The following is a 22534-nucleotide window of genomic DNA, read 5'->3' on the forward strand; positions in this document are numbered from 1 at the left end:
GTTTCTGATCTGAGCCTGCCGCACAGGTCGTATGTCAGAGCGGTCCCAGGCTTTGCTCTTCACACGTGAATCTCGGGCTTTGGATGAAGTCAGATTTCTCTCTTGAGTAAAGGTAACATCAATCTCCATCATAAATAGGTACTGTGACACAGCACACTTTGGTGAGTCAACGTGTGTGTGTGTGTGTGTGTGTGTGTGTGTGTGTGTGTGTGTGTTACTGGGAATTGAGCCCAGGGGCATTCTACCTCTTGAGCTACATCCCCAGCCTGTTTTTTTTTTTTTTAATTTTTTTTTTTTTTTTAATAGGATCTCACTAAGTTATGGTGGGTCTCACTAGGTAGCTGAGGCTGGCCACAAAACCTGTGATCCTCCTGTCTCAGCCTCCCAAGTACTGGGATTCCAAGTATACGCCACCACACCTGGAGGAGAGTCCTATTATTTATTCATTCATTTATTTATTTATGGTGGTGGTACTGGGGTTTCTGGAAATCCTACCTCTGGGCTACACTCCCAGACCTATTTTTATATTTTTTATTTGGAAACGGGGTCTCTTAAGCCAGCGCGGCTGGCTTCGAACCCGCGTGATCCTCCTGTCTCTGCCTCCCAAGCGCGGGGATGACAAGCCCGGCAGGAGAATCCGTTTTAATCTGACACATCTAGGTTTGAATCTCAGCTTGTACTAGCTCTGTGACCTTGAGAACTTTACTACGTGTGTGGGGGGGGTACTAGGAATTGATACCAAGTGTTCTACCTTCGAAGGACACCCCAGTACACAAAATAAAAAAAGAATCCTTATCCCTTAAAATACTAGGAGTCTCCTGCACATGTGTCTTCATGGTTCACAAGGATACTTAAGTACCAAACAGCATGGGCCCTGACTGGCCTGAGAAGTGAGAGCAGACACGGATGCAGTCCCACCCGAGGCACTCTGGTGGTCATTTCATGGACACGGGTGATGGGGAAGAAAGTGCTAACAAAAGCAGCTGATCTCATGAGGTCCTGCGCTGCTCCAGGCCTTGCCCATCTGGCCTGTGGCCACTCTGCTGCATTTCATGGAGGGCTGGTAGCAAGGATATAATCTTAGTTTTCATAGAATTAATAGTACAGCCAGACATGGTGGCACACTCTTGTAATCCCAACATTTGGGAGGCTGAGACAGGAGGATCTGGGTTCAAGGACAGCCTCAACTACTTAGTGAGGCCCTCTGCAACTTAGTGAGACCCTGTTTCAAAATAAAGAATAAAACTGGGAGTGTAGCTCAGAGGTAGAATGCCCCTGGGTTCCATCTCCAGTACCACACACACACAAAAAGTACATAAAATCTCTGATTTTCTTTTTTTTAGTCTGTTCCAAGAGAAAAGAACTTTTCTTTGAATAACTTGTGGATTAAAAAAAATGTACTTAGAGATGAACACACAGCCAAACTAAAGAAAGCTCAAGTTAGAAAGTACATATTCCTAGCTGGCGTGGTGGCTCACGCTTGTAATCCCAGCATTCGGGAGGCTAAGACCAGAGGATCGCGGTTTGTGGATAGTCTACTATCCACAAACCGCTACTTAGTGAGGCCCTGTTTCAAAATAAAGAATAAAAAATTGGGCAGGGGGTGTAGCTTGGAGGTCAAATGCCTCTGGGTTCCAGCCCCAGATCCGGGAAAAAAAAAAAAAAAAAAAAAAAAGTACATGTTCCAAATATACTAAGTACAGTTAATTGGCTGGGTGTGGTGGCCCACACTTGTAATCCCAATACTTGGGATGCTGAGACAGGAGAATCACAGGTTCTTGTGTGTGTGTGTGTGTGTGTGTGTGTGGTACTGGGGGTGGAACCCAGGGGCTTTTCTACCTCAGGGCTATACTCCCAGACCTATTTTATACTTTGTTTGGAAACAGGGTCTCACTAAGTTGCTGAGAGCCTCACTCAGTATCTGAGGCTGGCTTCGAACCTGTGCGATCCTCCTGCCTCAGCCTCCCAAGCGCGGGGATTATGAGTGTGCGCCACCATGCCCGGCAGAGGTAAGGATTCTTTAAATTTTCCCCGTGGAAGCTGTGCAGTGAGAGAATTCTGAAGTTAAGACCTACAAGAAAAGCCAGCTGTGAAGGCACGCCCCCTCATCTCTCTGGGCACTACGTTAAGTGCCCCAGACATGTCCACAGCCGCGTTTCCTCTGGAGTGTGAATGAGATGAACTGATAAAGACCAGAGCAGTACAGCTCTACTTGACTTTGCTTAGTTCTGGAGGAGTGCTCTCAGACCGTGGGGGCTATCATGCAGAAGGACTTTGGGAGCCTACTGAAAATAAACAGGCCTAGATGCCCACTGCTCGGCTCCCAGCCCCAGGTGGGACTGGGAGTTGCTTTCCCAGGCTTCCCAGCTGCTCCCATGCGGCCAGAGGGAGGAGGCAGTGACAGTCCTAGGTTTTTGGCAGAGTATTAGTTGATAGTGGTGGGAGATCACTATGACCTAATTTTAATAGTGAGTTATGGACACTTGGGTTACTTTTGTAAAGGAAGAAAGGCTTACCTTCCCTGTCACTGCCAGGACAGAGTCAGCTGTTTGGCTGCCTCCTTAGAGTTTAGAAGCATTCTTAGGACGTTGCTGGCTGCATCTGCGGTGGAAGAGCAGGCAGTGTCTGAATACTGTAGTGTCAGGAGAGCCTGGCTGGCATTCCCAGGTTTTGTCCTAATAGGGTTGCTTTCAGGCAGATGTCCTCAAATACATTACCTTGTCTAAATTTGCATGAAATAGATTTTCTTTTTTCTGTGGTGCTATGGTTGGAACCCGAGGACATTCTACCTCCGAGCTACACCCAGCCCTGGTTTTTATTCTTTATTTTGAAACTGGGTCTCACTAAGTTGTGGAGGGCCTCACTAAGTAGCTGAGGATGGCTGTGAACCCAGATCCTCCTGTCTCCACCTCCCAAGTACTGGAATTACAAGCGTGTGCCACTAAGTTCAGCGTGCATGATATACTATTAATATGTATCTAAATCAACTTTGTAAAACATCTTCTATAAGAGTAATTACAGCCTGGTGTGTTGGCGCACGCTTATAATCCCTGTGCTTTGCACGCTTGTAATCCCCGCACTTGGGAGGCGGAGACAGGAGGATCGGGCAGGTTTGAAGCCAGCCTCGCTGGCTTAAGAGACCCTGTTTCCAAATTAAAAGTATAAAATAGGTCTGTGAGTGTAGCCCGGAGGTAGAAGGGTTTCCAGGAACCCCAGTACCACCAAAAAAAAAAAAAAAAAAAAAATCAAGGAGCCAGGCATAGTGGTGCACACTTGTATCCCAGTACTTGGGAGGCTGAGGCAGGGGGATTGCAGGTTTGTGGCCAGCCTCAGTCACTTAGGCCCTCAGTAACTTAGTGAGACCCTGTTTTAAAAACAGAGTTAGGCCGGGCGTGGTGGCGCACGCTTGTAATCCCCGCGCTTGGGAGGCGGAGACAGGAGGATCGCGCAGGTTCGAAGCCAGCCGTGCTGGCGTAAGAGACCCTGTTTCAAAAATATAAAATAGGTCTGGGAGTGTAGCCTAGAGGAAGAAGGGCTTCCAGGAACCCCAGTACCACCAAAAAAAAAAAAAAAAAAAAAACAAAGTTAAAAAATAGGGCTGGTGGCACAATATCCAGGACCCGCAGAAGATGCTTGGATTCCTCGCCTGACACCCAACAGTGCAGCCCTGGACCTCTCATGGAATGAAAGCATCTTGAATCCAGTTGGTAGAAAGCGCAATGCTTTTGAATTTTCGTGATTGTTATTCTCACATTAGAAAAAATGTTGATTCTGTCTTGCAGAAAGCATAACTCCTACTGTTGAGCTAAATGCACTGTGCATGAGACTTGGAAAAAAACCAATGTATAAGCCTATTGACCCTTACTCTCGGATGCAGTCCACCTACACCTACAGCATGAGAGGAGGTGCTTATCCCCCGAGGTACGTGCGCTTGGGATTTTGGTAAAACAAGTGAACATATATCTATACATATACATCTAGGAGGGTCCCGGATCGCGGCCATCCTCAGCTACTACTTAGTGAGGCCCTCTGCAATTCAGTGAGACCCTGTTTCAAAACAAAGAATAAAAAATAGGGCTGGGGATGTAGCTCAGAGGTAGAATGGCCCTGGGTTCCATCTCCATCCAGTACTGCAAAAAAATTTATAAAACAATAAATAAATAGGCTCATCTGGAGACATGTAAGTGAAGGTCTAAGGTTTGAAAAAGCAAAAGCAAATTAAGCTTTTTTCTCAGCTAAAGCCTAATTCATTTTTTTTGTCAATACAGATTAGTATTATAAATTAAACTCATGTAATTTTTGTGTGTGTATGGTATTGGGATGAAACCTGAGACCCTCTACTACTGAGTTACATCCTATCCCCCCCCCCTTTTTTTGGTAGTACTGGGATTCCTTGAAACCCTTCTACCTCCAGACTACACTCCCAGACACCTATATTTTATATTTTTTATTTGGAAACAGGGTCCTCCTGTCTCCGCCTCCCAAGTGCGGGGATTACAAGCGTGTGCCACCACGCCTGGCCACCCCCACCCCTTTTTTTTGGTGGGTCTGGGGATGGAACCCAGAGGAATTTGACCTGAGCTACACCCCCTGCCCTATTTTTTTTTTTTTCTTTATTTTGAAAGAGGGTCTCTCTTAAGTTGCGGAGGGCCTAATTAGCTGAGGCTGTCCGTGAACCGCCATCCTCTGGTCTCAGCCTCCCGAATGCTGGGATTACAAGTGTGGCCACCACGCCTGGCACATTCCTACCCCTTTTGTTTGTTTGTTTTGTCTGTACTGGGATTGAACCCCAGGGGTATTTTACCTCTGACCTACATCTCACTTTTTTTTTTTTTTTAGAAACAGGGTCTTGAGCCAGGTGTGGTGGCGCACGCTTGTAATCCCAGTACTTCTGAGATAGATGGACTATACAGGTTCAAAGCCAGCCTCAGCTACTTACTGAGCCTCTCAGAAATTTAGTGAGCCCCCGTTTCCAAATAAAATATAAAAACGGGTCTGGGAGTGTAGCCTGGAGGTAGAAAGCCCCTAGGTTCCATCCCCAGTACCACACAAAAAAAGATCCAGGATCTCAGTAAGTCAGTAAGTTGCTGAGGCTGGCCTCAAACCTTCAGTTCTTACAGTTTTAGCTTCCCAAGCACTGGGATGCCATCACATGCAGCTTGATTTTTGAAATAGGGTCTCACTAAGACGCCCAGACTGTCCTCAAACTTTGTGAACCTTCTGCCTCAGCCTCCGGGTCACTGACATTACAGGCATGTATCACAAAGTCACAATTTTTTTTTATTTTTATTTTTTTTTTGCGGGTCTGGGGGTAGACCCCAGGGGCATTCGACCTCCAAGCTATACCCCCTACCCTATTTTTTATTCTTTATTTTGAAACCGGGTCTCACTGAGTTGCAGAGGGCCTCACTAAGTAGCTGAGGCTGTCTGCGAACCACAGTCCTCTGGTCTCAGCCTCCCGAATGCTGGGATTACAAGTGTGCGCCACCACGCCCAGCTTTGTTTTTTGTTTTTTGTTTTTGTTTTTTTCTTTATGGTGCCAAGGATTGAGCCCAGGGGCATTCTACCTCTGAGCTATACCTCCAGCCCTATTTTTTATTCTTTATTGTTAAACAGGGTCTCACTGAGTTATGAAAGGCTGGTTGCGAACCTGTGATTCTCCTATCTTAGCCTCCCAAATTAAAGTGTGCATGGCTGCCACCACACTTCCAGTTTAAACTTTTCTATTTTAATGTGAGGCCAGGCGTGGTGGTGCACACTTGTAATCCCAGCATTTGGGAGGCTGAGATCACAGTTTGCAGACAGCCTCAGCTACTCAGTGAGGCTCTCCACAGCTTAGTGAGACCCTGTTTCAAAATAAAGAATAAAAAATAGGGTAGGGGTATAGCTCAGAGGTCAAATGCCCTTGGGTTCCATCCCCAGACCTGCCAAAAATGAAAAAGAAAAAGAAAAAAAGAAGCAGTGTGAATTGCTACCCTGTACTTACTCATACCAGCCTTTTCTTACTCAGTACAGTAGATAAGGTGCAGCAGTGTGAGTCACACACAGTCTTTATGTAGTCTATACAGCAGCTCGAACCTAGCTTAATTTTAGGCAGCCTCTGGGATATTGATGAGTTGTTAGCCAGCAGGCCTTCTTAGTGCTGTCAGGACATGATGAAGGAATGGTGGAATTTGCCGAGATTGTGTGGACGACCCGCACCCGAGACTGAGATTTTCCTGACCCTTTGTTCTCAGGTACTTCTACCCATTTCCAGTTCCGCCTTTACTTTATCAAGTTGAACTTTCTGTGGGAGGCCAGCAGTTTAACGGGAAAGGAAAGACGAGACAGGCTGTGAAGCACGATGCTGCTGCTAAAGCGTTGAGGATCCTGCAGAGCGAGCCCCCGCCGGAGCGGCCGGAGGTGAGGGGGGCGGGGGGGCTCGAGCAGTCTTCCTAAGAAGATATGTGCATGGACAGCTTTCAGGTTTTGTTTTTTTTCTTCCCATGGCACTGGGGGTTGAATCCAGGGCATTCTACCTTTTTATTTTGAAACAGGGTCTCGAAAGTTGCCGAGGTCTCACAGAGTTGCTGAAGTCAGCCTCAGACCTGCAACCCTTCTGTCTCAGCCTCCCAAGGTTGCAGGCGTGCGTCACTGATAGCTTTATTCCTTGCTAGCATCCATTGTTTTGTACTCTGCTTTCTTGCCCTCTCTTCTTTTTGAAGATCTTAGCGAGAGTCAGATTCCGTTCTCATGCTTGCACTGGTTGAGTGGCACACACTCCGTTGAGTGTGGTGGGCATGTGCCCTGGGCCCCAGGTCAGTGGTGTCCTGCCGTGTTGCAGTGCGCTTGGTGAGGGAGAAGCGCTTGCTACTCTTGTCACGTTACAGACATGAAACTTGTTGAAAGCCACAAGCCCTTATTTGCTGGGAGCCTGAGGCTGGCTGGGCTTGGTGTGGGTAGCTTGCTTTGCTCCAGTAGCTGGCAGTGGTGGTCCTGGGCTGGGAGCTTTCAAGGGCTCCCTGATGTGGCTTGTCGTTGGTGTCGGCGCTCTAGCCCGGGTGCTCAGGTCCTGTCTCAGTGGCCCTGAGGAAGGGCTGCTTCCCCCTACGGTAGCAGTTAGCATCGGGCTCAGTGTGTGGGGAGAGGTGGGGGACTCGAGCAGCCCCTGGTCAGGTCCTGCTGTGGTCAGTGTGTCCAGCGTCTCCTGGCCAGCGGCCAGTGTGGAGGGTGCGGGGCTGGAGGCAGCTCGCGTGAGTGCTGCTCCACTTTCCAGCACAATCACGTATCCTGACGGAGATGATCTGTTTCCAGGTTCCACCAAGGACCAAATCAAAGAGAGCCTGGCTGTAACTTAGAAGCATCTAAGCTTGGTGTGGTGGTGCATGCCTCTAAGCCCAGTACTTGGGAGGTTGAGAAAGGGGAATTACAGGTTCCAGGCCAGGTTCAGAAACTTAGCGATGCTCTCAGCAACTTAGCTAGACTCTGTTTCAGAATAAAAATTAAAGAAGGGCTGTGGCTACAGCTCAGTTAGAATGCTTCTGAACTCAGCCTTCAATTCCAAAAAAGAGGAAGGTTTAGAGAGGATAAAGGAGGCGCCTCTGAGTGTAGATCATACCCCTAAAGGGTGTATGGTCCGAGTTATTTTGGAGGCCTTTCATTCTTTTACTGGGCTTCGTTACTCATGTAATTGGAGTCAGATGGCGTAGGTATTTCTCAGTTCCTTCTAGTCAACGGTTCATAGATGATTGCTGCGCATGTAGGCTATCTGCATCAGAATTGCTTGAGAAGTTTGAGAAAAAATTCTTAGGCCCAACCCACACGGTTTCAGTGCAGCGGGGCTCCAGGAAAGCCGAGGGTCTGACTTTGGCTTTCTTGTTGCTTGTGTGCTTTTCGAGTGACTCTGTAGCGTGGGCAGAGGCTGGAACCGCAGCTCTGCTGATGTGTTTCCAGTGGTCCAGGAGTCCTTGGGAGGCATCGCAGTATTGCCTCTGTGTGGTGCCTCTGCGTGTGCATGCCTGGGCCCTGGCTGTGGAAGGCACTCTCTGGGGCCAGGTTCTGTGCGGAGTGCTGCTGGAGTGGTGCGACAGTCCCCTGGTGTCCCTCAGCTTCCCGCCCTAGCCCTCTCTAGCTCTGTGTGGTTTGAAGTTGAAACAGTGCCTTTTGGAAGTGGCTGGAAGACTGGCCTTAGCTAGCGCTTTAGAAACAAGGCATCATAGGCCAGAGTGAGGCCTTATCTTGGAGGCCCTAGATGAGCTGACTGTGCCGCCCACCCATTCTGTCAGGCCTTCTGGAACCCTTCTACCTCCAGGCTATACTCCCAGACCTATTTTATATTTTTATTTGGAAACAGGGTCTCCTAAGCCAGTGCACACGGCTGGCTTCGAACCTGCCTTATCCTCCTGTCTTCGCCTCCCAAGCGCGGGGGTTACAACTGTGTGCCACCACACCCGGCCAGTGTATGGGTTTTTTTTTTTTTTTTTTTTTTTTTTTTTTGTGGTACTGGGGTTCCTGGAAGCCCTTCTACCTCCAGGCTACACTCCCAGACCTATTTTTACATTTTTATTTGGAAACAGGGTCTCCTAAGCCAGCGCGCGTGGCTGGCTTCGAACCTGCGCAATCCTCCTGTCTCTGCCTCCCAAGCGCAGGGATTACAAGCGTGTGCCACCACCCCTGGCAGTGTATGTTTTTTGTTTGTTTGTTTGTTTGTTTGTTTGTTTGTTTGTTTGTTTTTGGTGGTACTGGGGTTCCTGGAAGCCCTTCTACCTCCAGGCTATACTCCCAGACCTATTTTTACATTTTCTAAACCAGCGCACATGGCTGGCTTCAAACCTGCGCAATCCTCCTGTCTCCGCCTCCCGAGCGCGGGGATTACAAGCGTGCGCCACCACGCCCGGCAGTGTATGTATTTTTTAAACTAATGTTTCCCTTTGATTACAGCTTGCTATGTTAGTAGGTTTGGATCCGTACAGTAAATGTAAGGAGTTGAACCACACATACAATCTTGATAGTACTGCCCTCGTCCATTTAGTAGTTTCAGCCACAAATTCCCGCCAGAGGTCTAGCTGTGGAAACAGATTTTACAAATTTCTGACTAAAAGAAGTGGTAAGGTGAAGGAGAGCGGCGCGCTCGCTGCGTCCTGGCGCCCTGCGGCCGGCTGCCCGGCTCCTTGTGCCATCACTGCAGCAGTGTAAAACCTGAGCTCTCAGCCGGCACAGAGAGCTGTGTCTTTCTGCTCCTGCTCCTGACCATGAATTAAAGAGGCTGTGAGTGAACCTTGTTACAAAGATAGACTCTGCCCTTGTGGAGATTTTCTTAGTTTGCACCTTGTTTTTTATTTTTTTTTTATTTTTTTATTTTATTTTATTTTTTTTTTGCGGGTCTGGGGATGGAACCCAGGGGCATTTGACCTCCGGGCTACACCTCCTGCCCTATTTTTTATTCTTTATTTTGAAACCGGGTCTCACTGAGTTGCAGAGGGCCTCACTAAGTAGCTGAGGCTGTCCGCGAACCGCGATCCTCCAGGTCTCAGCCTCCCGAATGCTGGGATTACAAGCGTGCGCCACCACGCCCGGCTTTGCACCTTGTTTTGTCAACAGCCTCGAGCCTGCGCTACATGGCAGTTTTATCAGTTTTCTTCTACATTCTTTTCAAAAGTGGTTTCCCGGGACTGCGGCCAGATAGCGAGCCTGTGCGTTCAGAGGGGAGACTCCTAAGTGCTCGCCCGCTGCTCAGGCAGTTCCCGCATCCCCTCCTTGGCCAGCGCTGGCATCTTGCTACACCACAGCTGGGCTGACTGATATCCAAGGTCTGCGTGTGAGGCCACTTATAGTGGATTCATGAGGTACAGTGTGACCCGTACGTGACAGGCACCTTTTTTTAACCCTTAAAATTCGATGACATAGCCAGGCGTGGTGGCGCACACTTGTAATCCTAGTGTTTGGGAAGCTAAGACTGGAGGATCGTGGTTTGCGGACAGCCTCAGCTACTCAGTGAGGCCCTCTGCAACTCAGTGAGACCCTGTTTCAAAATATAGAATAAAAAATAGGGCCGGGCGTGGTGGCGCACGCTTGTAATCCCCGTGCTTAGGAGGCGGAGACAGGAGGATCACGCAGATTCGAAGCCAGCTGCGCTGGCTTAAGAGACCCTGTTTCCAAATAAAAAATATAAAAAATGAGTCTGGGAGTGTAGCCCGGAGGTAGAAGGGTTTCCAGGAACCCCAGTACCACCAAAAACAAACAAACAAACAAAAACCATAGGGCTGGGGGTGTAGCTCAGAGGTAGAATGTCCCTGGGTTCCATCCTCAGTTCCACACACAAAAATTTTTTTTGATGACATATGATGTACATGTGGCCTTGGTCGCGGGTGAATTGTTAAATCCTTAAAATCAAGGTCAGTGCATTTAAAGACATGATCGCAGCTGGATGTTGGGTTTTAATAAAAGTTAACTACCAATTCTACTTCTAGATGAATGGAAGAAAATTAGAAGAAGAAAATCTCAATAAATCTGAAATAAGCCAAGTGTTTGAGATTGCGCTTAAACGGAACTTGCCTGTGAATTTCGAGGTAAGTTTATTTTACATGAGGAAATCTGTATCATAAAATTCTCTTAGGATTCATCCTAAGAATTATTTTTTCCTATCATTGAAATAATGTCCATATAATAAAAACCTCCACATTTAAGGTTCAGAGTTTGTGTTTAGCACAACAGGGTCTATTCCCAGAAGTCCTTAATCTGGGGGCCTCCCTGGCTCTCTGGCCTGCCGTGGTAGCCTCGGTCAGCCATGAGCCATGGAAGGGCCATTCTGCCAGGGGATGGAGTGGAAGAGCTTCTCTGTCCCAGGCCACTGTTTGAGAAGGAAGAACCATCTGGTTTGAAGTAAAAGAAAGCCATGGTGGCAGACATCTATTAATCCTAGGATTTAGAAGGCTGAGAGGAGGATCTCAGGCTAAAGGCCAGCCTCAGCAATTTAGTGAGGCCCTGTTTCCAAATGAAGAAGGGGCTGGGAGTGTAGCGCAGGTAGAACGCCCTGGGTTTCATCTCTTGTACTGATTAAAACAGGAAGAAAGAAAGAACCACCTCAGCACCAAGTGCGCCTTTGGCAGCGCCGCCTCTGCTGGCAGGGCCTGCCCTGGGTGCCCGTGGAGTGGGTGTGCCAAGCAGTGTGCCCCATGGCCTTGAGCAAGTGTCGTCACGCTTTCACTCAGTCTTTCCCTCTGACACAGGTGGCCCGGGAAAGCGGCCCAGCCCACATGAAGAACTTTGTGACCAGGGTCTCGGTCGGGGAGCTCGTGGGGGAAGGGGAAGGGAAGAGCAAGAAGATCTCCAAGAGGAACGCGGCCAGGGCCGTCCTGGAGGAGCTGAGGAAGCTGCCGCCGCTGCCTCAGGTGGAGCGGGCGAAGCCCAGGATCAAAAAGAAAGCCAAGCCCGCGGGCAAGGTGAGGCCTGCACCAGGCTTCTCCTCGCCAGCCGTGCTGGGGGTCAGGAGGCCGCTTGCTGTCCGGGTGAAGGATGGCAGTAAGCGCCACGAGCCGGGCCTGGCCGACGTCACAGACGCTATGGGGAGCCGCGGGTCGAGGTCGGGCCACGGGAGGGGCTGGCAGGGCACCCACCCTGGAGGTGCTCGCCATCTGGAGGTGCTCGCCATCTGGAGGTGCTCGCCATCTGGAGGAGCCAGGAGGAGCCAGAGGGCGTCACCTTCACGCCTATCTGCGGCAGGCGCTCGCGTCGGGCGCCTCTGACCAGCTCGAGGTCCGCTCTTGTGATCAAGATGCAGACTATTCTTCCTCAGACATTAACATTACACTCTTGTATAGTTTCCTCTTTTTTTTTTTTTTTTTTTTTTTTTTTTTGGTGGTACTGGGGGTGGAACCCAGAGGCTTTCTACCTCCGGGCTATACTCCCAGACCTTTTTAAAAATATTTTATTTGGAAACAGGGTCTCACTAAGTTGCTGAGAGCCTCACTGAGTAGCTGAGGCTGGCTTCGAACCTGTGCAATCCTCCTGTCTCAGCCTCCCAAGCGCGGGGATTACAGGCGTGCGCCACCACGCCCGGCTCCTAATTTCCTTTCTTCACTTAATGTATCCTAGAAATCGCTGCTCGTTTGTGGAAGGGATGGGCAAGGATTTCTTGGCACAGAAGTGGCCACCAGGCAGTAAAGGGATTCACAGGCTCTCCTTTCCAAATGGCATCAGAAACAATGGCTTGTTAAATGGCTTGTGTAATTAGCCGGGCGTGGTGGCGCACGCTTGTAATCCCCACGCTTGAGAGGCTGAGACAGGAGGATCGCGCAGGTTCGAAGCCAGCCGTGCGCGCTGGCTTAGGAGACCCTGTTTCCAAATAAAAAAATGTAAAAATAGGTCTGGGAGTCTAGCCCGGAGGTAGATAGGCTTCCAGGGACCCCAGTACCACCAAAAAAAAAAAAAAAAAAATTGGCATGTGTAATTTAAATAATTGTTCAGAAAGGTGGGACCCACCACAGTGTGGCTGGCCACCACAGCCATGGCTTCCCTTCGGTGGTCCAGCTAACCTTGGATTGAAAATATTTTGGGGGGAAATTGTGTGTACAACTGACCATATACAAAGCTTGTTTTCTTGCATTCTTCCCTAAATGATACAGTATAATACGTACTGCTAGCACGCACTTATGTTGGGTGTTGTTAGTAATCCAGAGATGATTTAAAGTGGGTGAGAGGGTCAGGCCCGATGGTGTGTTCCTGTAATTCCCGGTACTTGGGAAGCCGAGACGAGGATTTCAGGTTCTAGGCCAGCCTCGGGAATTTAGCAAGACCCTCACACATAGCGAGACCTTGTTTCAAAATATAAAAAGTAAAAAGGGCTGGGAATATAGCCAAATGTAGAATGCCCCTAGGTTCAACCCGTACTACCACACAAACACAGAGTCCACGGGATGGTGTGCATAGGTTATACGCAAGTATGACATCACTGTCTGATGGGTTTTATCCCTAGGGGATCTTGCACAGTAGCTTACAGATATGGAGGGTGACTGTCCAGACTTTGGGGGGAGTTTTAGAAAGCGTCCCTCTTACTGTTAGCTGTCCTGTGTTGAAATTTGTTAAAAAGCAGGCCTTGCCGGGCGTGGTGGTGCACACTTGCAATCCCAGCATTCAGGAGGCTGAAACAGGAGGATTGCAGTTTGAGGATATCCTCAGCTACTTAGTGAGGCCCTCTGCAACTCATTGAGACCCTGTTTCAAAATAAAGAATAAAAAATAAGGCTGAGGGTTGCTCAGAGGTAGAATGCCCCTGGGTTCCACCACAGTGCCAAAAAAATTTTTTATTAGTTCTGAGTCATTATATCAACATAAAATCTTGTCTCCCATCACATGCTGACTGAATTGGCAAGGTCTTTCTGTGAATAACTCGGCGCTTGGTTTCTACGTTGATTTATTCCTTAGCTACAGGCAAGCCCAGAATATGGCCAGGGGATGAATCCGATCAGCAGACTGGCCCAGATCCAACAGGCCAAGAAGGAGAAGGAGCCAGAGTACCTGCTGCTCACGGAGCGTGGCCTCCCGTGCCGCAGGGAGTTCGTGATGCAGGTGGGTTGGCCGTGTGGCCCTCTCCCCACACCTGCCCTGCGATGCCGATGCCTGGCCGTTTGTCTGGAGCCTGGTGCCTCCCACTGTCCTGTGGCAGTGACCTCTCGCCAGCGCCCAGCTGGCTGGCCGCACGTGGGCTGCACCTGCAAAGGGCCGGCCCAGAGCAGGGCGCTGGGCGCGACTGTCTGTTTGTGGCGCCTCCTTGGGCGCTCGTATAGTCCTTCAGAGGTGAGCAGTCTGAGGAGATCAGAGGGTCGGCTCTGTACCTTGTTGGGGCCCAGGACTGGCTCTTAGACTTGAGCTTGGCCTGCTGGGTTTCTCCCTAACTGCTTAGCAGTTACTTCTCACAAGCAGCTGAACTACTTGTGCTCCACATTTAATGATGCTCCCCGATACAGTAGCCCTCTCCCTTTATTCTGAGGTTTTTCTTCCTGGGGTTTTAGTTGCCCATGGGCCACCACAGTCTGAAAATATTAAATAGGAAGTTAACAACTGTTAAGTTGTAGCCGGGTGTGGTGGCGCACGTTTGTGATCCCCGCGCTTGGGAGACTGAGACGGGAAGATGGCACAGGTTCGAAGCCAGCCTCAGCTACTTAGTGAGGCTCCCAACAACTTGGTGAGACCTTGTTTCCAAATAAAATATAAAATTGGTCTGGGAGTATAGTGCAGAGGTAGAAAGCCCCTGCTTTCCACCCCCAGTACCCAAAAAAAAAAAAAAAAAAATTTGGTAATTTGTAACTTGTACACTCTTTTGGGTAGTGTGAGGTCTTGAGCCGTCCTGCCTTGCCCACTAGGAATGTGGGCCGTCCTTTGCCCACGAGTATTGCTGTGTGCTCCACTTCCTCACCTAGTGGCCCCTGTGGTGTGCGAGCGACTGTCACCGTATCACAGGGCTCGGGAACCTCCTGCAGTGTCAGGCATTCACGATGTCTTTGGACTGTAACTCCCACAGATAAGGGGGAACTGCTGGACTTACCTTTTGGGTAGCAGTTTGCATCTTATAAAGAACTGTCCCGGCCAGGCGTGATGGATAATCCCAGTACTGGGGAGGCTGAGATAAGATCTCAGGTTTGAGCAACTTAGACTCAGCGTCCTTGTGAGACCCTATTTCAAACAATTTAAAAAAGTAGGGAGGGGGTCTGGGGGTAAGCTTGAAGGTGTTCAATCTCCATTAGTACAAAAAACAAACCCATTCCTTATACAGGTGTTGGGTGTATATCTCCTACTCAGTCAGAAGGTAGGAAGAGGAACGTCCTTCCATTCTGGAAGAGGAATTGTAGTTTGCTGAGAGGAACCGTAATTTGCCGAGATGAGATGGTTGGTGGTAGCCACATTGGAACCAGGCTTAGGTTTGTGGCGGGCTTTTGGTTCAGCAGCTAGGTATGTTGTCGGAACATGGGAACAACCGGCTTTTAAGGGAGGTGGTGTGGCAGGAAGGATGCCGTCATGAGTCGGCCTAACACGTCTGGCTGCAGAGCACACAGTTTAGATCCGACCTCCTGTGGTAAGGTCCATACATTCATAACCTCAGTGTGAAAATCTCCAGCAGAGTGCTGTAAACTCAGCACAAAATGCTGTGTTACCATATCCACTTCTGCAAAGAAGAAGCTGCTCACGTTGTTGATAAATCCGCAGGTGGATTTGGGGTTTTAGTTCCAGCATGAATATTGGTGGTATTTTTGTGCACATCGAGGTGATGGCAGAACAGGGAAAACGTGTGCGGCCCGGTCGTCAGTGACTAAGCGCTTGCTTTGTTTTCTTTTGGTAACGGGGGTTGACCCCAGGGTGTTGTACAACTCGAGCTGCACTGCGGCCCACTCCCTCCCCATGCACGCGTGTTTCTTCCTGAAACAAGCCCTCACCAACTCGTTGAGGGCCTTACTAAGTTGCTGAGGCTGGCCGCCTCTGTGGTCCTGTCGCGGTGTCCGCAGTGCTGGCCTGCAGGGCTGGTGGCCGGGCTGGCGTGATGGACTGCTCTCTCTGCTGACTTGGGGAGCAGTCGCAGGCAGCCCGCCCCCCTGTGCGGCGCCCCTCAGCACACAGCACAGGAGAGCCTCAGACGCTGGGTGGGTGGAAAGTGCAGTCCACCTAGGAGGGTGGTGCTGGGGGTGGAGCCCTTGTACCTCGGGCTACACTCCCAGACCGCCTGTTTTATATTTGGAAACAGGGTCTCTTAAGCCAGCGCGGCTGGCTTCTAACCTGCGCGATCCTCCTGTCTCAGCCTCCCAAGCGGGGATTACAAGCGCGTGCCACGACACCCGGCTCTTTTTTTATTTTGAAACAGCATCTCACTAAGTTTTGCAGCGGGCCTCTGAGTTGTTGAGGCTGGCCTTGGGTCTGTCTGTAATTCTCCTGTCTCGGCCTCCCAAGTGCTGGGGTTATTGCTGTGCACCACCAGCACTAGCACAGTTGTGGGGTTTTTTTGTTTTTTTTTTGTTTTTTTTGTTTTCTTTTTGTACTGGGGATGGAGCCCAGGGGCATCTTACCTTTGAGCTATACCCCCAGCCCTATTCTTTATTCTTTATTTTGAAGCAGGGTCTCACTGAGTTGCAAGGGCCTCACCCAGTAGCTGAGGCTGTCAGTGAACCATAATTCTCCTGTCTCAGCTGGAATCCCAAATGCTAGATTACAAATGTACACCACCTTGCCTGGCTCCCAGCATGTTTTTATAATTTATTTATTTTTTGTGTGTGGTCTTGGGGAGCCCAGATGCACTCTGTCTTTGAGTTACATTCCTGCCCAAGTTTAGTTATTTGGAGACAGGGTCTTGCTAGTTGCTGAGAGTCTAAGTTGTCCCTGCTGGCTTTGAACCTGTCCAGAGTACTAGTGTTATAGGTAGTCTGTAATTTGATTAATACTGGTCATGATTAAAAGCCATCTCTCTGAATTCCAAATATTTAGTAGCTGACTTCTTTTTTAATCCCAGAGGCATTCTGCCCTCACGGTACACCCCTAGCCCAATTTTATTCCTCGCAAAGTTGCTGAGGCTATCTTTGAACGTGTGGTCCTCCTGTCTCAGCCTCCCGAGTACTGGGATTACACGCGAGCGCCTCCAGGCCCGGCTGTGGCTGACTTGCAGGCAGAGTGGCGAGCTCCCAGCACCAGAGTCCAGCTGTCCTGCTGCCCACTGCTGCTCCTTGACAGCAGCCCCTTCTGTCTGGTCTTTCCTGGGGCGGTTTCCAGCCCTGGCCTGTGTTTTGACTGCCCCCTGCAGGTGAAAGTCGGAAACCACACTGCAGAAGGAGCGGGCACCAACAAGAAGGTGGCCAAGCGCAACGCAGCCGAGAACATGCTGGAGGTCCTCGGCTTCAAAGTCCCGCAGGCGCAGCCCGCCAAGCCAGCCCTCAAGTCAGAGGAGAAGGTGCGTGCCAGGGCGGGCTGCGGGCCTGGAAGGCAGCTCCGGAGCCACCTGGGCGTCGCTCGGAGCTGCCTGTCCAGGCTCCAGCATGGCGGTCGCGGCGTCTTGCTGGCATCGTGGTCTGTGGTCGCTGCTGGAGGGCAGCTCCTGCCTCTCCACTGTAGGAAGGTGGGTCGTGGGGCAGCCCCGTGTCAGCATGTTCTTGAGGTGCGGTCTGCAAGGATTCGTATGCTCTTGGCATCTGGAGTGGCTTTGGGCCCGGGGACATTGAGATGGACAGTAGAGAGCCAAGCCAGGTCTGTAGTTCCACTTGAGAATTCTTTTTTCTAATGTGAGCTGAACCAGATGAAAATAATTGCATACTGAAAAGTAATTTGTGCCAGGAGTGGTGACAGGCCTCAGGCAGAGTCTTCTTGCCCGTCACTGAACCCTCCTGCTGGGACAAGCTGGAGTTGGGACTGGCTCCTGTCTGCCAACTGTGTCAACCGTGAGCACAACCCAGTGACCAGGATCCCAAACACGTTTAGGTTTTTCATTCCAAAAGATTGTATTCACGCCTCCTTGTAAGCCAGGCGTGGTGGTGCACACTTGTAATCCCAGCACTCGGGAGGCTGAGACTGGAGGATCTGGGTTCTCGGCTAGTCTCAGCTACTTAGTGAGGCCCTCTGCAACTCAGTAAGACCTTGTTTCAAAAAAAAAAAAAAAAAAATAGAGCTGGGGTTGCAGCTCGGAACTAGAATGCCCTTGGGTTCCACAACAACAACAAAATTAAAAGTGCTCTTGTTATTTCTTAGAAACTGACAGAATTTTTATCTAGTAACATTTCTTCCTAGAATGTGGAATGTGTTCTCTTTGGAATTGTCATTCTTTTTTTTTTTTTTTTTTAACAGTACTGGGGATGGAACCCAGGGGGATTCTGCCTCCGAGCTATACTCTCAGCCCTATTTTTTATTCTTTATTTTGAAGCAGGGTCTCAATTAAGTCGCACAGGGCCTCACTCAGTAGCTGAGGCTGGCCGTGAACCTGTGATTGTCCTATTTCAGCCTCCCAAATGCTGGGAGCCACCACGCCTGGCCTTTTTTTTTTTTTTTGTACTAGGGATGGAACTTAGTGGCGTTCCATGTCTGAGCCATATCTGGAGTCTTGTTTTATATTTTTATATTTTAATTTGAAACGGTGTCTCACTAGGTTTCTGAGTGTCTCACAAAGTTGCTGAGGCTGCCCTCTAACCTGTGACCCTCCTGTCTCAGCCTCCCAAGTACTGGGATTACAGATGTGTGCTACTATGTCCAGCTTAATTTTTAACTGAACTTCGGCTCCAGGAAATATTCGTGTGTGTGTGTGTGTGTGTGTGTGTGTGTGTGTGTGTGTGCGCGTGCGCGCGCGCGTGGCTGAGAATTGAGCCTATGGGCACTCTCTATCTCAAGCTGCACCCCCAGCCCTATTTTACTTTTTAATTTTAATTTACTTTTTTGTGTGTGGTAGTGGGGATGAACCCAAGGGCATTCTACCTCTGAGCTACACCCCCAGCCCTAGTTTTGTATTCTTTATTTTGAAACAGGGTCTCACTGAGTTGCAAAGGGCCTAAGTGTAGTAGCTGAGGCTGTCCTCGACTGCGATCCTCCTGTCTCAGCCTCCCAAATGTTAGGATTACAAGCATGCTGATTGTCTTTGTTGATCCGGGGGGGGGGTGTGTGGTCTAGACAGCAAGAGCTGAGATGAGACCAGTGGTCTAGTCTATACTCAGTGTCTTTTTCTTTTCTTTTTTCTTTAAGACACCAGTAAAGAAATCGGGGGATGGAAGAAAAGTAACCTTCTTTGAGCCTAGCTCTGCGGATGAAAATGGGCCGAGTGAGTGGCCCGGGCCCTGACCCACGCCTGCTTCCCCGGCTGGCCCTGACCCACGCCGGCTGGCCCTGACCCACGCCTGCTTCCCCGGCTGGCCCTGACCCACGCCTGCTTCCCCGGCTGGCCCTGACCCACTCCTGCTTCCCCGGCTGGCCCTGACCCACACCGGCTGGCCCTGACCCACGCCTGCTTCCCTGGCTGGCCCTGACCCACGCCTGCTTCCCCGGCTGGCCCTGACCCACGCCGGCTGGCCCTGACCCACGCCGGCTGGCCCTGACCCACGCCTGCTTCCCCAGCCGGCCGCCCGCTTGGCGTGGCGGGTGGGCTCGCTGCTGTGGCGGCTCTCGGCACTGGTGTGGCTTGTGCTGACTTGTGCCGTCCCTCCCCAGGTAGTAAAGAGGATGAGTTTCGGATGCCTTATCTCAGTCATCAGCAGCTGCCTGCTGGGATTCTCCCCATGGTGCCCGAGGTTGCCCAGGCTGTGGGAGTCAGCCAAGGACATCATACCAAAGATTTCACCAGGGCAGCACCGAATCCTGCCAAGGCCACGGTAACTGCCATGATAGCCCGAGAGTTGTTGTACGGGGGTACTTCGCCCACGGCCGAGACCATTTTAAAGAATAACATCTCTTCAGGCCACGCGCCCCACGGGCCTCTCACGAGACCCTCCGAGCAGCTGGACTATCTCTCCAGAGTCCAGGGATTCCAGGTAGGTGGCTCGCTGCGGGAGGGCCGCACAGGGCTGGTCTCTGGGCTCCGATTTGTAACACCCTGTTCTTGCTAGGCGCGGCTCCACGCAGATCCTGCGCAGTGCTGCCGACAGTAGAATCCAGGCTTCCCTGGGGTGTGGGAGGGAACGTGGTGGCTGCAGGGGGGTCTTGGAGGGGACACAGGGCATAGCAGGAATCATAGGCTGAAGGAAAGAGAAAGTCCTTGTCCTTTGGCCCTCACATTTTTAAAAGCCCAGCGACTCCCAAACCAAGCCCCTGAAACGCCTCAGGCCTTCTGCCTTCAGGAGAGGCATGGCTTCTCCAGTCTGGGGTCTAGGTCAACATGTTGGTTCTAGAAGGTTCCAGCCCCCTCCCCACAGCAGGGCAGGTGGCAGTGGCTGTGGTCGGGCAGCGGTCGGGCAGCGTGTCACTGCCTGCTCACGCTGGCCGCGCCCCTGCCCTGGCCTCAGTTCTCTTTCCCCCATCTAGGTTGAATACAAAGACTTCCCCAAAAACAACAAGAATGAATTTGTCTCTCTTATCAATTGCTCCTGTCAGCCGCCTCTCATCAGCCACGGCATCGGCAAGGACGTGGAGTCCTGCCACGACATGGTGCGTGCCCTCGTGGGTCCCTCCTCAGCCGTGCTCCTCAGGGTTGGCTTGGCTAGGTCAGCGCTGTCATGGCGGCTGTTGAGGTGAATTGCAGGAAACACTGATTAGCAGAGCTGAGCGCCCTGGACGCTTGCTGGCGCACCTGTCGGGTCAGGGTGAAGCTCGGGAGAACGAGGGCCGCACCTGGTCTGAGGAGGAGAGAGCGGGCGGCGGGCAGGCACCGGGCGGCCTGTGCAGCGAGGCTGCGGCGCAGCGGGTGCCATTGCTGCTTTGAACAGCCTCCCTCGCGGGGCGGTTTCCGTGTAGACGCTGTCGCCTGGCTCTTCTGCCGTGCCCCCGCCGCGCGTGCGTTTACTTTCCCCTCTGTCTCCGCCAGGCCGCGCTGAACATCTTGAAGTTGCTGTCTGAGTTGGACCAACAAAGTACAGAGATGCCGAGGACAGGGAACGGACCGGTGTCTGTGTGAGTGCGGTGCCACCAAATGCCCGCCCCGCCCCGCGGCCCGCTGTAGGCCACCTCTGCGCGTTAGTTTTAAATTGAATTTGGAAGCCGGGCGTGGTGGTGCACGCTTGTAATCCCCGCGCTTGGGAGGCTGAGACAGGAGGATCGCATGGGTTCGAAGCCAGCCTCAGCTACTCAGTGAGGCTCTCAGCAACTTAGGGAGACCCTGTTTCCAAATAAAAAACAAAATAGGGCTGGGGTAGCCCGGAGATAGAAGTTTCCACCCCCAGTACCACAAAAAAATAATAGAGAAACTACATAAGATTTTTTGTTTTCTTTCCTCTTCCCCCAGAGCTAACAGTGCACACACATCCTCCCCTTGCTTTATTCCCTTAGTAGCAGATCCTGGGAAGATAAACAGGGCCTTCCCTGTGGACACCTGTGTTTTTTCTGATATTATTTATTATTATTATTATTATTATTATTATTGTTGTTATTATTGTTATTATTATTATTTTCGCAATACTGGGGATGGAACCCAGGGACATTCTACCTCCAAGCTACACCCCCAGCCTGATTTTTTGTTCTTGATTCTGAGACAAGGTCTCACTGAGTTGCAGAGGGCCTCACTGTTACTGAGGCTGGCCACAGACCTGCGATCCTCGGGATTACAAGCGTGCGCCACCACACCCGGTGGCTGATTTTCTTTTTAACAGTTCAATTCTTTCTTTTCAAAACTGTTGTCATTCTCATTTTCTCTTCCTTATAGGTGTGGGAGGTGCTGAACCTTTTCTGGCCATGAACCATTTTAAAATCCCAACATATATACTGAAAATACTGAAACTGCTTGGAAAATTTGGAATATCTGATAGCTCCAGTGGGCCGGGAGACGGCGGTGAGGCGGCGGCGGCGGAGACCAGCGGGCGGGCGGCCGGGCACCTGGCGCTCGGTCTTCTTTGGTTTTCCTTTGCTGTGTGACAACAGAAACAGAAAGCACGGCCCTTCTTTCTCGTGCTGGCTTCCTCAGACACCGGGCCAGCCCTGGACACCACACGGGAGAGGCCTGAGACCGGCCCCCAGCTGAAAGCACCAGAGAAAATCCAGTGCTTCCTCCCCGCGTCCCCGAGCTCACGCTCCGGCCCGCCGCGGCCACCGTCCCTCTTCCAACAGTGATGCGTATTCTTGGTTTCATTATTTTTTGATTGATATGACACTATATAAAATTTTCATTTGAGAGTTTCTCAATTATATCTAGTTATATAGCACAGTTTAGAAACTTGTTTGAGGCTGACTTTATCAATAATCTAACTGGCAGAGATCATATCCACGTGTTTATGGTTAGACATTGCTATCTCCTTGCACTAACCCAGGACCTTTCGGTGGTGCAGGCGTGCGCCTCTGCTTGATCTGAAGCAGTCCTGGGCGTCTCGCAGGCCTCGGTCTCCCGCAGTTGTATAAATTGGACAACTTAGGAATTTTAAACTTTAGACGATCATTTGGTCCTTTTCTATTTTATTTTTGTTAATGCAACAGGACAAACAAATGAATTTTGATCTTTGTTTTAAAGATTATTAAAAAAAAAATGTGTCCCTACATCTGGCTCTTGAGGACGTAGCTTCACCGCGCTGCGGGGTGCGGCCTCCAGCAGCGGGAGGCCTGCAGGCCGATGCTCCGAGTGCTGGGTCCTGCTGACCGCGTCCCCGTGGGGCCGAGACCGACGGTTGGCGCACACGCTGCGTGGCTTTGGTCTTGTGCTGTGCACACCGAGACATGCGCACACAGGCGAGCGCGGCAGTGTTTATGCTGGAACGTTTTCTCCCCCACGGAATGTAAGTAAAAGTTAGTGTTTGTCACCAATAAATGGTAATACCAAATTCTTTTTGTTAATTTATTTTCAAATGCCACTACTGCTAGTTTGGTCCTGTTCCACAATATCCTCGTCCTTTTTTTTTATTTTTAAGAAAAAAAAATTTGTAATGCTTGTGATTCCGTCTGGGCAAAATTCTGAAGATCTGAATAAC

General features: G+C 50.4%; 1 protein-coding gene across 1 annotated transcript; it reads left to right on the forward strand.

The window, feature by feature from the left end:
- Positions 1-3841: 3841 nt before the first annotated feature.
- On the forward strand, positions 3842-21361 carry STAU1 (staufen double-stranded RNA binding protein 1; the record flags this gene model as incomplete). Its single annotated transcript, XM_080716592.1, has 11 exons — positions 3842-3921; positions 6237-6402; positions 10449-10547; positions 11208-11420; positions 13407-13544; positions 16759-16905; positions 18678-18757; positions 19144-19459; positions 19950-20072; positions 20449-20534; positions 21283-21361. 11 exons carry the CDS (start codon positions 3842-3844, stop codon positions 21296-21298), a joined length of 1464 nt encoding a protein of 487 aa, XP_080572718.1. The 3' UTR covers positions 21299-21361.
- Between the last annotated feature and the right edge of the window lie 1173 nt (positions 21362-22534).

The sequence above is a fragment of the Muscardinus avellanarius genome (assembly GCF_963383645.1).
Source record: "Muscardinus avellanarius genome assembly, chromosome: 19".
Lineage (NCBI taxonomy): Eukaryota > Metazoa > Chordata > Mammalia > Rodentia > Gliridae > Muscardinus > Muscardinus avellanarius.